The sequence below is a fragment of the Macrosteles quadrilineatus genome, unplaced genomic scaffold (assembly GCF_028750875.1).
Source record: "Macrosteles quadrilineatus isolate MER2022 unplaced genomic scaffold, UCM_ALF_1.0 Scaffold_8__2_contigs__length_117827958, whole genome shotgun sequence".
NCBI classification, from domain to species: domain Eukaryota; kingdom Metazoa; phylum Arthropoda; class Insecta; order Hemiptera; family Cicadellidae; genus Macrosteles; species Macrosteles quadrilineatus.
In genome coordinates, this window is record NW_026542601.1 from 105527012 (window position 1) to 105551786 (window position 24775).

The 24775-nt window shown below is 34.2% G+C and overlaps 2 protein-coding genes across 3 annotated transcripts; both read right to left on the bottom strand.

The window, feature by feature from the left end:
* Positions 1-1374: 1374 nt before the first annotated feature.
* LOC129000638 (ankyrin repeat domain-containing protein 1-like) lies at positions 1375-12654 on the bottom strand. Its single transcript, XM_054427599.1, has 7 exons — positions 12507-12654; positions 11574-11677; positions 10305-10439; positions 7445-7500; positions 5498-5610; positions 4049-4258; positions 1375-3931 (listed from the first exon to the last, which is right to left on the bottom strand). Exons 1-7 carry the CDS (start codon positions 12652-12654, stop codon positions 3795-3797), a joined length of 903 nt encoding a protein of 300 aa, XP_054283574.1. The 3' UTR covers positions 1375-3794.
* Positions 12655-17763: 5109 nt separating this feature from the next.
* Positions 17764-24372, bottom strand: LOC129001063 (uncharacterized). 2 transcript variants are annotated; one of them, XM_054428216.1, is made up of 4 exons: positions 24242-24372; positions 21744-21843; positions 19341-19459; positions 17764-17868 (listed from the first exon to the last, which is right to left on the bottom strand). In XM_054428216.1, exons 2-4 carry the CDS (start codon positions 21823-21825, stop codon positions 17764-17766), a joined length of 306 nt encoding a protein of 101 aa, XP_054284191.1. In that variant the 5' UTR covers positions 21826-21843; positions 24242-24372. The 2 variants fall into 2 exon arrangements, with proteins under 2 accessions (XP_054284191.1, XP_054284192.1); XM_054428217.1 differs by lacking the exon at positions 24242-24372 and adding an exon at positions 24029-24044.
* Between the last annotated feature and the right edge of the window lie 403 nt (positions 24373-24775).

Consider the following 24775-nt stretch of genomic DNA (forward strand, 5'->3'; position numbering starts at 1 on the left):
ATTCTACCTAACTGAGCCCTAAAGCCAGGTAGCCAGCAGTGCCTGTAATGAGCCCGCGGTCTAAATTGTGCGCTGTGACATTTAGGTTTCTAAGGTTTAGTTTATGGGACTCATGGGAAAAGAAGAAATAATACAAATTGACGTCATTGGTATGTTTCGTTGAGCTATTTAATTGTTTTCAGCCAAACAGCTTGCAGTTATTAAATTTAAAAGTTATAAGTACCATAGATAAAACATGTTTTATCTATGGTAGTACGGTTTAATACAGTAAAATTTGTAATTTTTGTAAAATACCGATTTTATGAGGCTCTCACTGGTAGACCGAGGATTTAGGGATGGCATCATCCACTAGAGCCTACAAATGAAGATCTTATACACAAGGTATTTATACTTTAAAAGGTAGTTTTTACCAGGAGAGGAGGCCAAGTGGGGATTAAGTAGGACTCTTAAATTGTTTCATTTACCATCTTGTGTCTTCTCCACAAATCCAGGAATCGGGGCCAATCGTCACATTTCTTCCTGGGACCAGGGTAAAAAATGGGTTTTGTAGGCCTATTCGGTCTCAGGTCTTGGAAGGTGTGCTCTTCAATGAAATTGGAGACTGTGTAGTATGGCCTATCTGTTAAATATTAGTATTGCTTCTGTTTGCTGTTGAAAGGTTACAGGTTTATCAATGGTTTAGAGTCGTGGTGGTAATAAATTGAAGAATTAAGAGCCATAATAATGATTGTTGTTATGTGTGTTTCGGAGGTGGTATGAATGTTGTTCTGATCTTAGGCTAGGTGTAGATTTTTTTGCGAGTAAGATGGATTCCAACCGGTACAGGGAAATGACTGTAAGGATATTGAGGTCCCTGAAAATCAGCTTGCAGTTGAAAAATTGTCCTTATGGTCTTCTTTTGGATGGTGAGGACGCGTTCCATGTTCTTGGCTGCTGTGGATCCCCAGGCGGCAACTCCATAACGTTCAGACTAATGATGAAAAGAGAACCCTCTATTCTGTTGGACACAGACCTGGGAGTGGAATTATTTGTCAAAATTCTATAGTTCGGGTCAACATGTGACCATGCTCTCACCATTTATTGGAATTTAGCTCTTTTATGACTTGTAGCTGAGGGTTAAGCTTCTGGCACAGAGAATACACTTAACCTCACCATCATGATGATAATAGGGATGATCATGTTCACCAATGGCAGTCTTCGTGGTGTTGAGCTTACAGGCGGAATTTTACCCTACACAGGCAGCGGAAGAAAATGTCTTCTGTGTTATGAAGAGTGCCCAGGCGGTAAACGCAAACAGAAAACACAGCGACTGTGATTAATGGCAGTTTCATGACAATTCAAAACTAGAGATCAGGAAGGAAAAAAAACTTTTTACTGACACTGAAGATTTTATTTCTTGCTACATAAAAGCAACACAAGTAATCTCATACATATTGCTGTTATATTAGAATATGCGTACAATGTTGTAGAGCCGAAATAAAATGTTAATTGACATGAAACTATTGATTATTTCAACTGGTTACATAATCATAAAACTGTATAGGAAAAAGTGTTGTGTTACGGATATAAACTCTGTACAAAAAGGAACCTTCGCGGGTCAGGGTAAAAGGTTCATCAAATCACAAAATATATATTTCTTTATCAAAATATAACCTGTTAAAAGCAGTCATATTTAATACCCATTTAAATTTAGATATTTAAATATTCTACTCTAATTCTGAAATACTTCTACTATGCTAACCACTGAGCTAGATACTATATCTGAGGTAGCACTTGTTTAGAGTTTGACAACTTCTAACCCTGGGTTTGTAGGAGAGGTAAGGTGGTAGTGTAGCCTACCATTTCTCATACATTCAGTGTTAACACAAGACCAAGATTAAAATTATGTATGGAAATTCTGAAACCTTTCCAGTACACAACAAAATGGCCAGCACCAACAAAATCCTCTAGAGAAGTGCTATCTTCTAGATATTCATCCTCCTAGCTCGTGGTACTAAGATGTATAGGTTAGTCAAAAGGATGCTTTAGTAAAGAGAAAATGTATAATAACTAAGGATTTTTACTTGCTAAAATAACATTATTAATATTAATGTAAATTCTCATTGCTTGCCACATTTTTATTATAGTTTTGATAAAATACCACAAACACTTTGATGTTTGCTCGTTCTTTTGACGAACCTATACTAGATAACTAGTTTATAAAATGCATAGCAGAATGATCTGTAACATAATGATTACTAAACATAAAAAATAACAAATTTTTTTCAAACAAAATACTAAAATACTGTAAAGTTGTAAAAGAAAGTTGGGCCTTCCTATAATATTTTAAACAGAGATTTTCTTGTAGATAAAAATAATCTTTGACTGTAAGATACAACTTGACAAATTGTATTTTCATAAGAAGTTATTACTTGGAATCTAAAATACAATCTTTACATGATTAAATAATAAATCAGATAACTAGAGGTAGTACAAAACAAAGTAGTGTCTGGCCCACAGGTATATAAATAAATTAAACCTCTAAACGAAGGAATCTGACATTATTTTGTCTAAAACACGTAAATACACATTTGTTTTAGGTTTTAAAAGTCAATATGAAAATTCTAAAAAAATAGGATAATGTTGTAATTCCTTACAACTAACTTGAAGCAGTCAATTCAAGAGCTGACATCACAAAGACTAAAAAATGGTTACTTAATAAAATGGCGAGTGTCAGATTTATCCACTAGATAATCTAGTGCTATACAAATTAGCAATGTTTACCCGTTTTAATAAGACGAAATATGGATAATGGTTTAAGATTTAAGTTTAAGTCACTGCGTCTTGGTATCTGGTAAATTATTAGATTAAAAATAGCTCAATGAATGCTAATAACCAGCAATATTGAGTATAAACCAATTTAGCAAGTGTTTGGTAATATATTCAGATAGTTTTTATACTTGTCTCATTACATACCTCAAAAGTAGTGATTTGTATTGCTTTTGATTCTTTTAAAATTATATAAATCCCGTACAGCCAACAAGCAAACTTCATATTAAACCCATTTACAAAAGTAGAATGGGCACCCAAAAAAGAATTACTGTTGATTAAATGCACAAATAGCACATCCCAAAAACCACTGACTAGCTGACCACTGCAGTCTTAATTGATGCATAATTTTTAAATTTTAAAAAGGAAAAGCAATAAATCCAGCACTTAAGATATTATTCTATTAAAACAAGATATTTGAAACACAAAACTACATTAGAACCCCACCAATCTGACCTCGGCTAGTCCAACTCCTCGCTTAATCCGACCGTGCCATCACAATTGGTGACAACTTTATCATGGTAATATCATGACTATTTGACATGGTCGTGTGGCGATCATTATCTCCTGCGGCAAAAATCAGAAACATCATCATCGTTATCTACTCATGACATTTATCCTCCAAGATCGGAGCAAATTATTGAACGTCTCCTGCGATCGTGGCAACTAGAGCATTATCATTGACTCCCGCAGTGGTGTGCGATCAATACATGTCAGTAAGTAAATTAATTTTGTCATTTAATATGTTCTTTGGATAGCCCTTTTTTACTGTTCCGACCATGATCCTGGTACATAGGCGACGGATTAGCGGGGTTGTTCTGTAGTTTAGTAAAATAATAATCCATTCTATGTTCGTCTAGTTTTTCCACCTAATTGCAAATAAATAATGTTAAGTTTAAGTTGTAACATAAAATTAACAAAGTTAGAGTTTTATAATACACAACGTAGTATAAACTATACAATGTCCCAAAGTAGACGGTAGTCATTCACTCGGTATGGAGCAGTTTAAATACTTCTGGTTGGTTGTATTCCTGAGCCCTGTCTTCAGCTGTTCTTCCTTCTGAGTCTTTCAGTTTAACATCAGCACCAGAAGCAATCAGTAACTTAACCACCTCGACTCTACCTGCAATAACGGTTCAAGCAGTTAGAATATTGTAGAACATGTAGAACACATTTTTAGACATCACTACTTAAATACATTTTTGTTTTGTAAACAATATTGTAGCCTATTAGACTTTACCAGACATAGCAGCCCTATGTAGTGCAGTAGCTTGCCCGGCACGAGTGACAGCATTGATGTTTGCACCAGCTGAGAGTAGCAGACGACACATCTCAGTGTCTCCCCGGCGCGCCGCATAGTGAAGAGCCGTGTATCCTGCGCCATCTCTCTTATCAACTTCGGTACCTTTGTTCAACAGGTCACGGACACGCTGCTTGTCTCCATCCAGTGCTAAAGGATAACATTAATATTAATCATTTAATTTAGTTTTGTTTGTGAATCAAAATATGTTAGAGTGATTGGGATACATCTAACGTACAGTTTTGTGCGAACTGAAAAAGCATTTTTAGTACCTAACCATAAAATACATAAAAGTTTGTATTTGCATAAATTTGTGTAGGCCTATTACTCCTTACTGTTTTTTTAACGCAACCCAAATAACTACAGCTACTGTGAGACAAGTTTAAACAACAAATCCAGCTCATATGATGGTATCCCTGTTTATTTTTTACTTCATTGCCAATTAGCTAATATGCAAGTTATCTATGAAGCTTAGTGTAACAGTATTGATAATTACGTAAATAAGACGAAATATGGTTTTCTTCGCATGATCAAACAGAGCTTGCGAATACGTCTAGTTGAGACTTGTTCGCAATAAATTCCCAATAACACTGGAACTTATAGATAACTATGCAACAATGCGTATCAGCTGATTGGCAATGAAATTAAGAATACAGGGAGCTTGTATTGTTGTTAAACAGTGTCTTATGGTACTTGTAATTTTGGTTGCATAAAAAAACACCCTGTAAATATATTAACACTTTGACTGCTAATAAAATATAATAAAATTATTAAGGCAGACCTGTTATGTCATTTATATTGAATACAATACAGAATACTTATTCAGTCACAAAAACGTATATTATAAACATAAACTCGACAGGAAGTGATTTCATCAGATTATGGGACACCGGTTACCCTTAAGCACAGAGGATGTTTCCGCCATGAGGGAAGCCGGTGCTGAAGTTGTCGTTCACTAACTCACTCACTAATAACTAATTTAAATCACTCAATTTTTATTTTGTTGCGAGTATAGGTCGCAATTAGCATGATCGAGAAAATGGCCCACTGCGACCTATACTCGCCATTCGACTGCAATGGTAGATTTTTTCTTTTGGCAAGTATAGGTCACCATTTTTGATTGTTCGGGAAAATGGCGCTTGGCGACATACTCGCCATTCGACCGCAAAGGGTTAACTTCTATAGGGCTAGTACAAGGAAAAGCACTCTTTGTCCCCTACACACATGTAAAAATAAAAGAGTGGCTTACATTCTACAGATCCTGCTAGAGTACAATAGATTGTTCAACGCAAACTGAAAGAATATGTCACGAAATATCACCCTCCAACCGAGCCAACAATGGATTCTTACAGAATGAATGTCGTCGGTGAGGTTGTAGTGTTCACCCACCTGCCGTCCAAATGCCACGTTCGAAATCCAACTCGTCCAAAGTCTGCTGTACCGAGGTAACAGCTTGGGGATGATTACAGCTTGTGTGATCACACATATTTTTACTTGAGTCACTGAAAAAAATTAAAATAATAAAAAATCCAGACATATGAAAAAGTTGTCACAAAGTTAAACGAACATGCCCTTCCCACATTCTTTCAACCAAATGAGTAAATTATGAACATAACTTACTCATTTGCGTGAGTGGTTACATTCTTTCAATCTCAGAAAATACATGTGATTACGTATGTATTTTCTTATGTACAGAAATTTAAGTCATGAATCCAGTAACTATTAATTGATTGTGGTTGTACTCACATTCACAGTATTAAGGATGGATTTATTCAATGTGTTGACAAAAACTTTCCCAAAAATATTTGATGATGTATAAAAACAATATAGCAAATTAAAAATGGGTCTAGGAAGGTCGGATTGGAACCAGCAGTAGCAAAAGTATATTTTATCACTAGGGCTTGTGGTGGCTCTTTTCGACCCAAGATCAAGTTCAGGAAATGAGCGAGGGTTTAAAAGCACTTTTTGCCCTTGTTATGAAATAATGTGTTTTTCATCATATAATATTGCACCATTATTAATGATAACCTCTCAAAATTACTTCTAACCTAATTTCATTGCTATTGCAAACAAGCAGCTGTATAGTAAATGGTTTGACTATTTTGTCTATTAAAATTTTTGTGTAGCCTACATTTTATACATCAACATGTTAAGCTACAGCCAATCAAAACAATCAATGCACATTCAATTGCAATTGCTTACAATTGAAGTTTACAACTAATTGAGGTTAAAAAAGCAGATTTTTACTTAGTGAGAAAAAAGCTACTTTAGACCTGCAATGCTATTAAAAGCAGCTGTTTTTTGCAAAAATATGACAAAATAGTTATTTGTGCAACTAGTGAGAAAAGTGAGCAATTGACTCACTCGAGAGAAATCCTTAGAGGAATGGTTTCTCGAGTGAGGCAATTGTACTTTGAACTCGAGTTGCACATTATACTTTTCCTACAGTTACCATAAAACAAATAAATTTGTGAAGAAACATAACCTATTTGATACAGAAGTGAACTTTTAATATAACATTTAGTGTGAAGTGACAAATACAACAGTACAACAGCTGACCAGCTGATTTACAGCCAGTGCTGCCAACACGCGCTCACTATTTTGTGCCTTCACGTTGCAAATCTGGAGTGAGACAATGTTAACATTGTCTCACTGATGAGCGAGTTGGCCACTTTGCTTTCTCAAATCAGTGAGAGAACATGTACATTGTTAGGTAACTGTAGGAAAAAATTATTATTGTCATTGTGAATATTGTAATTGTGCTTGGAGTCATAAAACTGACAGAATAAGGGTGAGGCTAGTGGGTCTGGCTGGGAGTGTGACCAGTAGTCACTGATCCAGAGAACCTAACTGAGTAGGTGAGCTCTCCCATCCTCCTTAATCATATTATTTTTTCTGTTGCTTAATATTTTTGAAAGGATTAACAGCCTATCATATGTTTCCCACAAAAAACACGGTAACAAAACATACAATAACTATTTAGTATTCACACAAACTTACCCAATCAACTAAATTGTACACAAAACAATAGAAAGTCACTTGACACTGAAAGCAACAGTCACTGACACTTATACACTAGAAAGGTCGATGAAGGGTCCAGACGGCAGATTGCTGCGTTCCCATGGTCGAGGTAAGGATACGGTAGCCAAAGAGATTCTCCAGTGCAGTAATGATGAAGAGGGGAGGATGTTTGAAAGATTGTCCGTCTTGACCGACGCGTCCACCGAATCTCTAGAGTTCCCGAGAAGCGACGTCGGATTCAGCTCGAGACAGGCCGAACACTGTGCTCTCCATCCCCTCCACCTTCCCCTTGACTACGACGTGCGGCATGTCTACTGGACTGACGGAGGCTCAGTCACAGGCTCCTGAGCTTGGGGCGACGTAGGAGTGATCTGCACATAGTGTAACTTAATGAAGATTACAAAAATCACAGTAAGGATGTAGTACAGAGCGAAATAGCCTAGAAGTCAAGGATTTTGGTGAAGAAAGCGGGTCAGGAAGGAGGTTGTAGATTGGGAAGGAGTCCATTCTGGTACAAGAAACGCACAACTTAACATTGTACATGTTACAATATTTCTCTGTTCCTGGCAGAATTTTCAAACAAGTAAGGTTTGATAAAAATGCAGTATGTGCCAGTGAAATACAGTATTCTATTGTATACAGTGTTAAGTTGAGAGTCTTTGCAAATTGTGATGCCTGCTGTTCTCTCAACAATCCTTAAAAGTTAAAACATCATATTTGTTCATTAAAACTAGATAAAAACATTAGTCCATAAAGTGGAGAAAAAAATGTTATAAATAAATTTGCAGCCGATATTGTTGTTTTTGTATCACACCTTTCATGCTAGAGTCTTGAACGCGAAATATCTTTAGCTTTGGGCATGATGATGACTGGTTAAAATCGATGGCCATTGTAGTGACTTTTATAACAAGTAAGATTTCACGATAAAATTTTACTGTTGAATATTTTGGGTCATTTTAGAGCAACAGTTGGCCCAAAAGGTTGTCAAATTAAATGATTACTAGGCAAAGCTTGGGTAATACATCTACAATAGCAAAAAACGTTTGCGAAGATGCATAATCGAGAAAATTTACCACGATTTCAATGTGACCCCGGAAGATGTTCACAATGTTCACAATGTCAACAGTTGGTTTTTTTCATGGGCAAACAGACTTTTTTAGCGTTTATCCAAGCAAATACAGTACTATGTTGGGTATAACACCCTTCTAAATTTGTCTTAAATCCAAACAACAACAAAATGGCACTAAATCAGCTTTTTCCGGTAAAATTTCAAAATTCACTTATAATTCCCGGTTTTTCAGTCTGTGGCCCCCTGTTGATTTTTTTCGTATAATCTTACACTATGGCAATCATTTTTTAATGAAATAAAATATGAATAAAAAAGAAAGACTAATAACATGACTTATGACTTAAAATCCGGGTTTACACAATGCCAGTAGGTAAGACAATATTGTCAGAGAACAACTGACTGGCAAGAAATTATTGGCTTCGTGTAAACACTTCAGGCCAATTGCCTTGCCAACTGCCCTCACAATTGCCCTGAAATTAAGTTATCTCAGGGAGTAGACTGAGGACAACGAGCAGGACAAATGGCATCTGAAAAATCTGAAATCCTGTAGTGACGATTGGGGAAGGTAACTCACCAACAGACATTGTGTAAACCCGCCTTAAAACAGAATTAGGTACACAAAATGATGAAAATGGCGGTACATTAATATAATGCATAGCCTACAAATGATTTATGACAACACACATAAGGAAGGAGTAAATACAAATAGTACCACACTGGCAAACATGACCATAAAGCAGCATGTACATGCAACGTGGTTAGACAAACTGGGACACAGATAACATACAAATATGTGGTGTGAATAATGAAAAAGTTATTACGCATGCAATAAATAGATATGAACTACGATCTCTTATTCAGTTGAATTAATAGGTCATTAAAAGTTATTACTGTTCTTCATCAAACTCCTAACAATTAGTTTACAACATTTATATCCATAAACAATATTTTAAAACTACATTTCCAAATGCTTCAGAATCCAAACTACTTCTAACAACTACCCCAAAATACATCGTGAGACTTTTACATTTTAATTCATTTTTCTAAACTTAAAATACTGAAATTATATGAGGGAAATTAAAGAGTTATAACATTGATTTAGTTTATAAATGGCATCAAAACAAATGAAAACAATCCAATAATCAAACAACTATAAGGATCATCTGTAACTTAAGATCTCCAAAGAGCTTGTGTCCCTCCCAACAGCCTATTTTAATCTGACTATAGTGCTGTTTTTTTTTTTACCCCAACACTTTTTCTTTACTTCTACGCCGGTGGCATTTTTACATGAGGAATTACAGTAAGAAGTATTTAAATACCTTTAGGGAAAGTAGTCCATACCCATATGTGTTGTTAATGTGCCAGTGATCTAACTCGTCCCTCCCTCAACAAAGTCCGAGAAGCTAACCACTAGACTAGCAACACACCCAAAGCTGGCTTTATCCTCAATCTTGTTGAAATAACCACAACCAATGAAAAGAAAAGAAAGAATGATCCTGCCAATTGTGAATTGAAGTCTATAATAGTTTCTTATGGTTTATGGGGTCAAACCTATTGAGAAGAGAACCATTGCCAGGAGATCATTGGGGACAATGTTAACAAAAAGGTATGTGTGTGTGTGGTGTATGGAGTTTGAAGGGCATCACATTTGCACGAGGCAGGCTGAGAGTGTCATTCTGTTTTGAATGAGACAGTGGCACGTTGGAAAAATTATGCTTTTGGATTGCAGCGAAACTGTAAGACACTGCTGAACTGATAGAGACCTCTATAAGATTACTGAGGACAATGGTAAAATCTGTTAGTCTAAAATAATCTGATAGTAAAGATAATGGTTCTTATGACAGATTGAAATGAGCTTCTTAATTCCTGACAGCAGCCCAGCCCGTTGGAGACCTTAATTCACTAAGGGTATTTAAGTAGGTATATAGGTCTTTTCAAGCTAAAATAAGTCAAATAAACTGGGCTTCTCCAGGTCTACAGTACTTGACTTTATTTAATTGCACAAACTAACCAGTCAACAGGCAAAAAAACACCCCAAATTAGAACACCGTTAGATTACGTTACGAGGTTAACACATTAAACCAAACCACACTGTTTACCTCAGTTTAATTTTATGGAGGGGGGTGAGACCATAGATTTGACGTTGCGTACAGGCTTTTTGACGATGTCGTTGGGAGCGATTCGGGCGGACAAACTCCTGCGAGTTTGCGAATGCGTTTCTATCAGCTGATCTTGCGGAATCTAAAGCGTGGTTTTCAAGAGTAAAATCTCCAAGTGTTGGTTAACTATTTGTGAAAGCTGACTGTCAAGCAACTACACACGAGATAAAACTGATTAAAAGTTTAAATGTGAAATGAATTATACACATGCGGGAACAAACTTACTGGGAGGGAATGGAAATACTAATAATAGACAAATAATGACAAAATACAATAATTGACAAAACAGTAAAACAGAAAACAGCTTAGTTTTACAGCACTTTAATGATTTTTAAAACATTTGCTTTTAGAAACTGTGCCTAGAAATTGTTAATTCAAAATTTTAAAATAGTACGGTACTATAAAATCAAGACTTTTGATCAAAATTGCATTTGATGTTTCTTGATAAGAAAAAAAAACACAATAAAAGGATTTATGGAAACGTTAATAGGTGTGCATACTGGAAAAAAGAATTTAAAGATCCAAAACCAACATGAATTTATGATCTGAATTAGCTACAAGGGATGAATCCTGTTCAATAATTCATGAATTGCACCCTTAACCAAGTTTTTAAAATGAGTATGATACCTGTAAAGAAAACTTAAATTTGAGTAGTATAATTTACAAAAGTATCACTGTGACTGCATTATTTATACCAGGTATGAAACAAAAATAAAATTTGAAATAAAACTGTATTTTATGGTACTAATCGAATTGATTGTATTATTAAATACACATAGATAAATGCATATGTAGTCAGTCAATTGCTTTCACATATTTCCAAAATATTCTGAACACTTGCCTCTTGAGTCTTTAAAATAATTTTTAACATAAAAGATTGCAAATAAATGTTTCTCAGAAATGTGTGAACACAGACCTAGTCAGTTGCAGACTTGTTATCATAAAATATTATACCAGTCTGAAATTAGCTTGTTTAACCCAGTTCTCTTTCTGAATTGAAAATATTTCCGATAGACATCACAGAAATACTCTTTACAACAACAATTTAAGGATGTAAAACTATGATTGACGATCACCTAAAAACAATATTTATCGACAAACTTGACAAATCACCAAAACAAAAAGGGTTTCATGAGGGACGTTGGGAATATAGGAGTGCTCTGATGCAAAGTAGTTTAGTGTTGTAGTTTTTATGGTAATTGTGGTAATGACTTACCAAAACGTCCCTTCGTAGGGTCCAGACAATCTCGCTCTCACCGGAGCTGCAGACGACGCGATATCCCAGCTCACTCAACAAGTTAATGACTTGGATAGGGTTACCTACGTAACAAAAGTGTGTCTAATCACTTCAGCATTGTAACATTTTATGGAAATGCCCAATTCAACAGAGTGTCCAGCAAGACATTAAAATTAAATTTGTGGACGGTTCCAGGTTTTAGGTTAAACATTTTCATCACGGGTTAAAAAAACTAACTTTTAAGTCGTCTGCCCCCTTCAGTTTAAAAACTGTAAAAGAACCTAAATTTAAAAAAAATAAAACTTTCATACATCTATTACTGATTATAACTTTTTTGTTCATTGTCGTTACCTACAATCACAAGAAGAACGAACAATTAATAACGAATAACAAATAATTTATTACTTGTTTTTAGGCTTTAGTGTTGGTCAAATCCAATAGTTTTAAATCTGAAATGGAGTTTTATAAAATACATCAAAATATTGAACCAAAGTTGAATTGTTATTAAATAAATATGAATTTTAGTTAGCACCATTATTTATACTAAATTAAAATTGTTTACACTAAAATGTAAAATGAAAATACCCGTCATAACCGTAGAGTCGTCACTTTTTCCAGCCATCGTAACTTTCTTAGTACAAACAAGACATTTAAAAGACGATCGAATGAATGAATGAATTACTCTTTGACTAATTTGCAATTACTTTTATATACCAGGAGAATACAAAGTTAACGTAAAATTCACAGATTTTTTCCTTAGCATACAAAATTAACGTTCAATTGGTGGGTTTTGTGGTCGCCTTGATAGCATCAGTAAGAGACCAGATAACTTTTTTTAAACAAACACCTCTTTATAGAACAAAAAATCTAATAACACCAAAGCATCTAAGCAATAAAAACATATGTTCACACCTTTAATGAGAACTCCGTTGAACACAGGGGTTTGGGAGTTGGGGAATCTTTTGGAAAGTGCGGATATCTCGACTGGCTCGAGACCAAAGACAGAAGAGTCGGAGGAGTGTAGTGATGCCTTCACTGCGATATAATACTGCTCTGACATAATGATTTGGGGATCGCTCCTGCAAATCAAAAATATCTTGAGACAAAGTACGAGTAGTTTGTCGTTTGTAAAAATTACCATTCAATGATTGGCCATTTTCACAGTAGCCTATATATTACATTAATAATGAAGACTTTTGTATAGTTTTGTAATTCTGAAGCCACAGAGAAATGTCTTATACTCCATTCACAAAATGTAGGTGTTTTAAGGGAAGAAATCTATCCCCACCAATTAATCCATCATTTAAAACAACAGCTCAACAGCTGAGATTGCCAAAATGTTTGTCAGCTGCAACATATACACAAAAAAATTGTAGAGGAACTTTCCCTAAAGCTGCCTTTATTTTGAGAACGGACTATAGAGCATACAAATCACAGGTATAAATGTCATACCTTAGTTGGTTAAGTGAAAGAAAGGATCAAGTACAAGATTCTAGGGGTTTTTAAGATAAAAATAATCAAAGCAGTTCCAAACACTTATAAACCACACAGGAGAAATGTAACTGTCCATGGAAAATCGAAAAATAATATTAAAGACATTATAAAAAACTCTTTTTATCATCTGATACAGAATCTGACTAGGAAAATTGCCAGATTAAATTATAACAAGAGTGAACTCCAAAAATAAACTGTGAAACCAATCAAAATATCTGTCATGAACAATAAATATAATATGAAGTCAACATTTTTGAAATCGTAAAGCTAACCTTTAATGATTTCCTCAATAAAACCCATATTTAAATAGCATAACATAAAACTGCCTTGACTAATGCTGAAATGCAAACTTGAAAAACTTTCAATTTTTCATTGATTTTTCTCCATTAATAAGCCACTCATTGGACTAAGATAAAATATTTGAAAACATGGGCCTAGCTCAAAAGTTAAGTAATAATTTAACTACGACAAACATTTACAGTATATTTATTAAGGCAAGTCAGAGTTAGCCATTAAATATTTAATCACAAAAAAATTTTGTTTAATGGCTTTGTCGTTTTTGGTAACAATCCTGTTCAGAACTGGGTTTATACTTACGGTATTTTTTTGGATTAGTAATTTTTTTAAATTTTTCCAAAACAGAAAATATACACTTAAGTACTGTACACATAAGTAAGTTGGCACATTAAAAACAGCAACAATATTTTAGTGTTGAAATAATACCCACAAATCATCATAAATTCAAAAAGCTAAACAATAAACATTGCCTGTTATTATTTTACATTGGTGCATAAGTAATTCTAAAATCCTACCTGGGGCTTAACATGATTTTCATCATCATAAGTTAACCAAGCTTAATTTTACAAACAATTTAAGTTTCAATACATTTTAGTAAATTATTTAAACAGAAGTTTGCGATTCAATGAAAAAAAAATCAAAAGAGACATAAATAATTCAAACGAGGCTTGCACAAGGTAGCCTACCTTGGTTCCATGGTCACACTATAACAAATTGATCTGATTTGGTTGCAGTGTTGGGACGGCAGTAGCCATGGTGCTCCCCCCCTCCCACCACTCAAACAACAATGTCAGACATCCATTACCCTCCAGACATTACCTCAATTGGTGTTTACCACATGTCAATTGACCCACTTCATCCCAATTTGGGCTAAGAGTTATGGTTGTTAAAAAAAGATGGATTAGTTAGACCAGTTACAATTATAGCTAATGGTGAGACATGTCTCTTTTTAACAAATCAATCTACGGTATAAGCTGCTTCCATAAATAAATAAATCTTTATTGTCACATAGGCCTACCTATCAGGTACATATAGAATACATATATACAGACATGATACATCCTTACCTGTAAAATAAAAGTTTATTGTTTATTTTTGGTTAAAAGTCATCAAATTTGCAACCAAATTCAATAATTAATTTTTGTGTTGTCGAAAATAGAGTTCAATGAAAACTTGTTAAGGGGATGATTTTAATACGTCAAGTTTTAATTGCCATAAATATTTTACAACTGTGTGTAGGAGTAGTGATTCATATTTTATAAGGTTGGCATTAGTGGGGAATATAGAATTTTTTTTTTTTGGGGGGGGGGGTGCAACATTAATCAAAGCTTAGGTTAAGTAATTTTATGTAGACATTATATCAGTTTGGCTGCTCATATTCAGAGGGGAATTTGAAATGAACGCCACTTTTTACTGAGCTCACACTTCATTAAATCATAAAAAAATATATCCATTAGATTACTTATTTTTTGCTTCATATTCATTATTCCCACCATTTCCTTATATTTGCCCCTGGTTGGCATAAAAACCTTAAGAAACAATTAATTAATTACATGAAAATATTAGTACAGATTACTGGTTGTCTCTTTCTGAATGGTGAAATCTTTTAAAGTTTGAGTAGATAGCCCAAAAGTATTTCAATAATTGAATTGGGGAATAGACTCTGTTAGAATAAGTCATAAAATCAGTTGACTTTAAAGCATTTCAAACCAAAGTATTACTCACGTAAATATAATTGTTTATCAAGTGCTAAAAAATTTACATTTATAATGTAAAATTTAGAGTTACACAATCCCGTTAACAAAGCTCAAAAGATAGATTATTACAATTGTTTAATTATGCAGATTATTAATTTTTAATTCCCACTTACTTGCGTATTCTGCGAGCAATAAGAAGTGATGTTTTACTTGCACATGGTTTGTTCATGTTGCACAAAACATCAAGAATGCAATAATGGAAATGATATCAGGCGTTATCTTCTGATCAATAAAGGTAAAGTCATTAACTGACACAATAGAACTGCCAATAAAACAGATAATCTATTAGCTATCATCGCCCATTGTTTTTATAGCCTGGATCAGGGGATTTTGTAACTACAATGACTTACAAAAACAATATAAACATGTTGTTAAGGGATCTCAGGTATGATTTAAAATACTTCATCTTGAACAATTCACAAGTACCAGTAGGGTGACTTGCCCAGTGAATGACCGGTTAAGGGTAAAATTCTTTGTTAACTTAACAATGCTCTTAAATGAGAGTATTAATTATATATATAATTACACCTACTTCTTGGTTGCTATTTAAGGGTTTGCCCTATATCATAAATTGTCCATAAAAGATCAATTATGCATGTAAAAATTGTTTTTTTATACACCAAGGTCATGAGTCCAGTAAATGACCGATGTCATGCCAGTGAATGACCAGTCCTATGCCAGTGAATGACCGACTTCGGAAGGTTTAGTAAATCACTTATAAAATCAGTAATATACAAAAAAGGGGGATTTATATTGTTTAAATAAAAAGTTAATAGGGGGTCTCCAGACTTTTTATTAACCCTGTATATAAAATAGTGTCAAAGGAAGTATTTTATTCATTATATTTCTATGTAACAAAACAATAGGCCTACAACTCTAGATAAGAATTTATTTGTTTAATGTCATTATTGTATTTACTTATTTTTTATCACAACACCTGGTGGTTTTAAAAAGATACCTTGGGAAGTAGACGTACAAAGCTAGTAAATAGCCTACTCTCTTGTAAAATAAATAGGTTTGTTTACTTGTTTTTATCATATTTAAAACAATTTTCTTAGAAACAAACGTAGGTCTTACCAAGCAGTAGTAAAGCGACTGGATGAATCAAGCTAACTATAATGTCTAGATAAAGTTCAAAGACAAAACGCTGTTAACAGACAACAAAGATAATGATTATCTATTGCTTCATCTGATAAATGGTGCAAGACCCATTACTGCTCTAGTGCACAAACCCTGTTTACCTTTTATATTTTGCAATGTCTGAGTGATATTAACAGGAAAACATTAATTTGGTCAACTGAAGACCGATAAGAACAGTTTGAAAAAAAGACAATAAATAATCTTTTATGAGTGGAGTACTTGCTTGTGACTTCGATATGGGTTTTTCAAATTGTAGGAAAATTCAGACATCACTTTTTAGCTTTAGTCTTCTAATATAATTGCAAGTTGTGGGTTAACATAGACCCTTTTAGATTACAAAAATCTATAAAATTGAGGATATTAGGCTACAGTATATGTATTGTATTACATTATTAAGAATAGGAGGCTTCAGTCTGTGCGTATGTTTGTTCCATGTGAACACAAAAACTATCCAATCTACTGGGCTGAAACTTAACACAAAGGTACATCACAAACCCTGCCAACTCATAGGCCAATTCATTTCCTTACAACCTTGGACTATGACCGATGTACATACAAAGTTTCGAAGGGAAGCGTTTTGAAGGTTGGTTACAATGATGACATAATATCTATCTAACATTTCAAAGAAAGACCACAATGTTTACAGTCATTCTACTTTGTTTGCATTATGGTAATGTTATTGAAATGTCACACTGCTGATTTCAGAGAGTCTAACACTAATCAAAGATTTTGTAAATGTAGCCTACAATTTATTCTTTTATGCCTCCATAGGCTGTCAAAGCACAAGTAAAGCTAGTATAGTCATAATCAGTGATATATCTTATCTGCAGACTCTTGCACACCCAGTTACACACCTGCATATTTGTGGGTCCTTCACAATGTCAATCAAGTAATCTATCCCACCCTTTTTAAGAAATGTGAGGATTATTCAACAAATGTCAATGGCCAATGTCGTAAACTTTTTTAAGTTGCTATACAAATACAAGTATAACCGCGACGTACAATAAAGCAAATGTTCCTCTAAGTGAAAGATGAGTAATGAATGAACGAGATGACATCTTTCCTGACTAAGATCAGCTGGTTCATTAGCCAGGACCATTTATTAAAAGCCAATGATGGACGGCTAGGTACAGGTTTGAACCGATAAAAAGATTTGGACTTCTCTGACGATCTAAACAGCAAACAACAGTCATCAGGTGGCATGCAAAGTCGTATGTAACAAGTGAGCTCTCATAAACCGGTTTTGTAGCAATTTAGTTGGATACAACTCCTGGAAATCCTGGAGAGGAAAAGTCTCAAATAATTTATATGGTTGTGGAATTGAAACTCAGGCAAGTCAAATAATAGACCCTTTACAAGCATTACCAGGTGAGACAACTTGACTACATAGGGATAAATCTACTAAAAGGGAGTATGTTTTATCCATGGTGTTACTAACTATTATTTCCTATTTTTATTCATGACTATCTTTACTTACTTGGTTACTTGGTAACTAAAGGAGGCTCAGGCTCACTAAAGTCTTTACGCATCGTCCACATATACTCGTTGTAATCTTGCTTTACCGCAGTAGAAGATGAAGCAACCACCTACAAATAATACTGCTGTTAGCTGGCGACAAAACCTTACATATTAGCATTTTTAAGTGTTGTGAACTGAAATAGTTTTTAACATGTTCCAATAGTTAGTTTGGATAAGATGACAATTTAATTCAATTCAATTCAAATTCAATTCAAATTATCTTTATTCATCAAGTAATTGTAGTAATCAACCATCGATTCTTCCAAATGTTCTTTATATTATAAAACAAATTCCAGTACCTTCCAATAAGTGAGTTGAACAAACTACAGCACAAACTCACAAATCCGTCACCTACAAGACCGGGATCATGGCCAGAAGAGTGAAAAGGTTGAATATGATGAGCAGCATTGTTAGGATTTTGCCATGATAACGGAAAATGATGATAATGGTACCGTGATCGCAAGAGACGTGCAATATTTTGCCGCAATTTTTGAAGATTATAAAGTTTTTGTGATCACGCAAGATGATTATGATTTCTCTAATTAAATATTTTACCGCCATCCCAGTAGACAATGATAATTTTTTCCATGACTGCGGGGTTTGTTTAGGATTTTTTTGTGATCACGGTAGACAATGATTGCACTGTTAGTATCAGATGTTGGGGAGTGAGCTGGCGTAGTGGTTAGAGCGCGGGACTTCAGTCCCTGAGGTCCCGGGTTCGATCCCCACCAAGTCACCAAATGAATTTTATCTAAGTGATAATGCTGCAACCCCTAGGTCTAGCCTGAAGTAATGTGAAAACAATCCCAGGCTCGTGCCTAGCGTCCTAGGACAACAACAAAATATCAGACGTTACCTAGTATCTCACTGTTAGTATCCGTTGCCGCAGGGATGTCCTAATTTTTTCCATGATCAAGGAAGACGATTATGATGTTTTTATCAATGCAGAAGATATCCAGAGTTTATCTGCAGTCGCGGATGACTATGGTAATGTTCCGTAACCTCGAGAGACATTCAATATTCTGCCATTACCACTGAAGACAATGATGATGTTTCTGTTACTGCCGAGTATATTCAGAGTGTTGCTGTAATCGTGAAAAATGTTTCTGTGCCGACGGGGGTTAAAAATATCTTTGCCCCAAGTGCGGGACACGTTGGACGTCCACAGGACCATGGGAAATGGTCACAATTTTACCGTGATAACATTGTAACCGATAGCGGTGGCACTGTCAGATTAAGCAAGGAGTCAGACTAGATGAGTTTGGATTAGCGAGGTTCTACTTATTTTAAAAATAACTCCCTTAGATAAGTTAGATATCTCAAATTTCTAACTGTATAAACCAGGTTTATACTTCTTGGAAATCACATTTTAAATTAAATGGATTCTGGTGGTAACTTAATGTATTTTAATGGAACATCACTCTATACATAAATTTAGAACTTATTTAGATGGCTTACACACACACTAAAACCAAGGCGGTTCACAAACTCGACAACTTTTACAATAAAAATCTACCTTCTACAGACTTGACTTAGGTACCTGATAACCGAGCACTTCAAGAGCAGTAAGAATAACACAGGGGTGTTGGAGGTAGACGATCGTTGACTCGTCACAGTAACCTCCGCAAGCAAACCTCTTCAACTGTTCTATGTCCTCAGCTGTAGGAAACAAACATTCACAAACAACTCAGAAGGTTAATTGAGTAATAAATAATTTCTTGTGGTTGTATATATATATAGTGCGATGGATATAAAGTCAAATGTTTGTTCGTAATAGCCATTTAAGGTTATGAAAGCCTATGAGAATAATATTTTACAGTTTTCTAAGCTAGACCCTTGGAAATTTTAAATTTGACTCTTACACAAAATTCATATTTCCAGTAAGCCTATATAGGTCTACCGGATCACTAAGTTAATAGGTACCGATATCTTTGAAAGAGACACAAGTTATTTAAGTTTTAAAGAAAACAGGATGTGTTTTGTTTGGTTTTTTCCATCACAGACTCTGAAAGAGCAACAAAAATGGACTCTGGCTATAGTTGCATCAATACTTAAAATCAAATAAGAACCTCTTCCTAGGAAATTTACTACAGTAATAAGATTTTATACTTTCTGTTGAATTTAAAATGTATTTCCTATTTAATTTCTTTAAGTGGCAGCAATAATGTTCGAACCCAAAAAGCATTCCTAGAAATTAGAATACTCATTATATTACACTCTCCTCAACTATTAAACTTGGTTTATAGAAATTGTATTATAACTAAACAAGATACAAGATACAAGAATACTTTATTTACAATCTTTAAGATTGAAAGGGCGTCAATACAGAATTGTGCAGTTGCTATATAAAAGTCAATACAAATTGTTATTTTATTTTTTAAGAATAAAAAATAACTGATCAGAGTTCTTATATAACTAAGTATAAACTAAATACTTAAGCAAATGAAATATAATAAAAACCAGAGTAGCCTATGTTATACCCAATAAGTAATTGGAGCAATGCTGTTGGAATATACAAGGCTATTTATAAAACGTTGCAAAACTTCCCTCTGTTATTCCAGGAATATATTCAGGTTTATGTTAATGATTAAATTTAGCATTCTCCAAACAGTTATAAAATTCTCACTTCCACCATCAAATGTGTTAAAATACTAAGAAACTGGGTATTAATCCTATACTCTTACTCCTTTAACATTTAATATCTTCAATAACATTGAAGTGGTTTTAGATTTAGAAGCATTTTTTTTTTTTAGTAGGCTACCTAATATTTTTTAATATGACATTAGAGTTTTAGGAAAAAGGTTTAAACCTAATCATCAATAGTGGAAAAAAATGTGTTAGCCTACCCAGTATGGAATACACCTCCTTTTTATCATAGGCTATTGTAAAAGCTCGATTAACAGGGTAAAGAAAAGGGAGTATAACCACAAATAACCTGACCACAGCCGATCTCACTTGATTAAAATATTCCCTTTTGAACACATTATAAGAGGTTAAAAAAAGATTTTTTTACCATGCAGTATAAAAATAATGTAGGGTTTTTTTTATTCAAGAAAAACTGAATGAAAAGTGCACATCTATAAATAAATATTTATCGCAAAAGCTGGCTAACCGTCATTACCATGTAAAAATTAAATTAGGGTAAGTGACTTAATAGCCTACTAAAGTTTCTGGCAAGTGTTTGAAGAAGGCTGAACATATTAAGTTAGTTGTGACAAAGCAAGAAGGATAACAAGAATAAAACACAAGAACCTCACTTTGAGTTTAATTCCTCATTTAGAAGTAGGCCTACAAATAAGTAACAACCCTGTACCCTATATTTTGTTATCACCTGACATCATTAATTTGGTATTATACCGACCACACCGATAAATCAACTTCCAAATAAGATTTTAATTAGTTTAAACAACAAAATCTTCCTAACCAAACCAAAAACATAGTCCATCCTTAGGTTCTAGGTTAGGAATTATTAGGTGTAGTCATCATTATACCAAAGTACCCTGACATCTTTGAAAGAATGCATTTTGGTCATATAACCCTTCGGCTGCCTTCTAACTTACTTTAAATGTGAGTTAGAACAAGTTAGGTTCAAAGGTTTGTAAAAATAGGTCTGAGTTTAACTATTACATTAGCATGTATAGCCTATATTTATTTTCAAAAACAAATTTGTTCATAATTAAATAAAATACTTACAACAATTATCCTAACCTTAACAAAATTTAAAACAAAGGAGTTGGGGCCGCTAATAAATTCTTAACTAAACTTAAAATATTAACTTAATTAGGCCTTGACTTTCTGGACAAGCTTAAGAATGTTATTTAATATTAGGCATACAGATTAGTACGGTATGGTTAAATTAGCCTACACTAACCATTAGCCGGATTCCCTTAACCAAAATGAAAAATCAGGACGAGAAATAAAAATAAGGGGGCATTAGCCTCACCTTTTAATCCAGACACCAATACTCTCCACGGATATCGGTTATCATAAGAGGCCAAATTCCCTCGGACAATAATATAGGGCATCGAAAAGAGGGATGAAGTCTGAAAATCGCATAACACTTTTTCACTTAATAATAAACAAGCACAACTGATTTTACTTAGGCTTACTAGAATATTGTTTAATATATTTTAGACTGACACAAGGCTAGCCTCCAAACTTGCTGTACCATTTCAAAATTCCGTTTGATAGGCTCTAACAGAAAAGGCATAGGCCTAGGGGGAATATCAAATGGAATTTTGAAATGTTATAGCAAGTTTGCTTAAGTTAGTTAGCTTAGGATAGTTTAGAACAGTTCAATTTCAATATAAGTTAACATAACATATTTTTTAACTGTTTGTTGGTAGTGAAAAATATATATTTATTGTAGTTGTCAGCTAATAAGTTATGTTTAAATTTATTAATATAGATAGCCTATATCGAAAATAAATCATAGGCTAGATAATAATGAATGTTCCCCTCAACAGGAAAGTGCCATAACTTCTTCTAGACTGCAACAAATCATGAAAATTTGGTAGGTACGGAATAAATAACTTGATGTCGTCCCATTAAAAAAAATATATTACAGAAAACACAATTTTATGAAACGAGATATTGTGTGAAATTACAATAAATTAAGTTAAGCCTAAAATCTTTAAAGTTCAAGTTATGTGTCCAATGATGGCACTGTAATGCCGAAATGGCCATAACCCGAGGTACAACACATTGAGCAGTGGACAAAGGTAAAAACCTATTTTTAATAATAAATAGGCTACCTCCTTCTTCACCAAGACCAGCGATGACGGATAAGTTAGGTTGTGTCAATAAATAATACTAAAAATACTATAAAAATTTCTTTACGGAAGACTTAAAAACCCAACAAAAAAATCTGGTTGATTAAAAATTTTTTTATTAGGACTACCCTACTTATGATAAGTTAATGTTGGGAATTGAGTGAGCACGGGTAACTTACGGTTTCTTAACTGGGCTACGCTACTATCTATTGAAAATATCGATTCGATTAGGGGCCTAGTAACCTAAACCTTCATTCTATTTTTTGGTAATACAGTAAGTTACTGAACTTATACTACTTATGTTATAGCATATTGCATTGTTTCTTAACTGGACTAAGCTAATCAATTGAAAGTATTGTTTAATAATCAATATTTTTACTACCTATATCAATTGTAAAATTAAACTGTCATAATAAAACCTAACTAACCAAACTTACTGATAGTGAACAATTAAATAAAGGTTTACTAATAGAATCGATAGTCCTAGTAACCTAGCATAGCCCAGTTAAGAAACTGTACCCTTGAGGACATCAAACACAGGAAAGCGATCCTAACCGTTCAAATTTATTTGCCTAAATTAATAGTGATGCGCAATTGCGAGATGTTTGAACAATCGAAATGTTCTTTCTCGAGATGTTCCGCTTATCGATTGTTTTGATTGCTTAGCGAGGGTTTGTACAATCGAGATGTTTCTCTCGATTGTTGCATTCGTTAAGCCTTAACGTCTGTTCGCATCACTCACTGTCTACACTTCATGAGAGTTGTTACGAGGAAATTAGGCCTAGTTCTTTTTCTAGATTCTTAAAGAATAGTAGACTATTATGCACAACATATATACTGCTGATATATAATCAAGCACTTACGTCACTCCGTCATGGCAACAGCAATAGAAAATTATTTTAAAGTAACGGGTAATGGTAAATAATACTGTTAACATAACATTTATGAGAACCTTCTGTCTCGTTATACTTAAACATGTCGATTTAAATACAACCATTTTGTTTGTAAAATATATCGTCTTGTCAATCGCTTTTATTGAGTAGTATTAAGTCACTATTTCATAGATAAAGAAAGTAGGCTTTATATCCATAAATATTCCTTGGTTTTGAATTAAGATATACCTCTTATTGGCCGGGGGCCAATACCCGGCAGATACAATAGAAATTAGATTATAACTTAATAATTGACAATGCCACACTTAACAAAAAAATCGTCATGAACATCTCGATAAACCTCTCGGTTCTCTAGACGAATGCGAGATACGAGAGAAGAGAAGCCGAGCTGAAACGAAACAATCGTCACGTACATCTCGATAAAACCTCTCGCTAAGCAAAAATACAATCGAAACGTCTCGAGAGGTTCAAACAATCAAAACGTAACGTTTCGATTGTAACATCTCGCAATCGCGCATCACTAATTAACTTAATAGGCAGAGGAAGTTAGCAACATAACTCACAATGTTATGGATTTCGTTGGTTGTTACAACTCTTTTTTGTGTGAAAAACAGTGTGTCATTAATTGTTAAAGAAATGACAAGCAATTTTAACCAAAATCTTGTTTACATTCACATCTCATAACCTAAAAACTAGAACATGATCTTGCACTACAGAATAAATCCGTCACCTAAAATGTAAACATTTTCCTAACTATCTATTTATTTTATGAATACCTTGATAACGAAATGTTCAGTGGTTTTCAAATCATCAGATTAGTTGGTGAAACTAAAGTGAAATCCAACACCAAGTTTGACAATCGGATCTCGGTCCTCGGAATAGTCGGAATTTGAGTTTTTTTTTACGATTGCTTGAAGATTGAGATTGATTGAACTTGAACACGAAAACGATAACGAACAGTGACAGTACACTAGCACTAGGCGTGGAGTGGAGTGAAAGCGAAAAGAAAAGCAAACAGCAGATTAAAATTTTGGAATTGGACTTGAATTCAACCAATAAATTGCTTTACTTTTATTTGATCTGAACTCTAATCCTAGTCCACTCTAATGTTTAATCCTCCTAGCTAGAGTCCAATCTACTCTACTCTCTGGCTCTAGCACAGAAACAGATGGAAGTTGGAAGTGGCAGCACTGTTGCCGGTGGGGATTTACTCAAGGGAGGTACAGAAGAGGATTCGATGACGTCAGCTGTCAGAAAAAAAGTTGTTGACGTAATCGATTGAGCGATCTGTTGAAGGTGGAATATCGTAC

Coding starts and splice junctions, on each gene's coding strand:
- LOC129000638 (XM_054427599.1), bottom strand. CDS start 12,654: ATGTCAGAGCAGTATTATATCGCAGTGAAGGCATCACTACACTCCTCC. Junction 7,501..10,304: donor CACCCCCCTCCATAAAATTA/AACTGAGGTAAA, acceptor CACTATGTGCAG/ATCACTCCTACGTCGCCCCA. Junction 5,611..7,444: donor ACTGAGCCTCCGTCAGTCCA/GTAGACATGCCG, acceptor AATTTTTTTCAG/TGACTCAAGTAAAAATATGT.
- LOC129001063 (XM_054428216.1), bottom strand. CDS start 21,825: ATGCCCTATATTATTGTCCGAGGGAATTTGGCCTCTTATGATAACCGA. Junction 19,460..21,743: donor ATTGGTGTCTGGATTAAAAG/GTGAGGCTAATG, acceptor TGTTTCCTACAG/CTGAGGACATAGAACAGTTG. Junction 17,869..19,340: donor TTGAAGTGCTCGGTTATCAG/GTACCTAAGTCA, acceptor TATTATTTGTAG/GTGGTTGCTTCATCTTCTAC.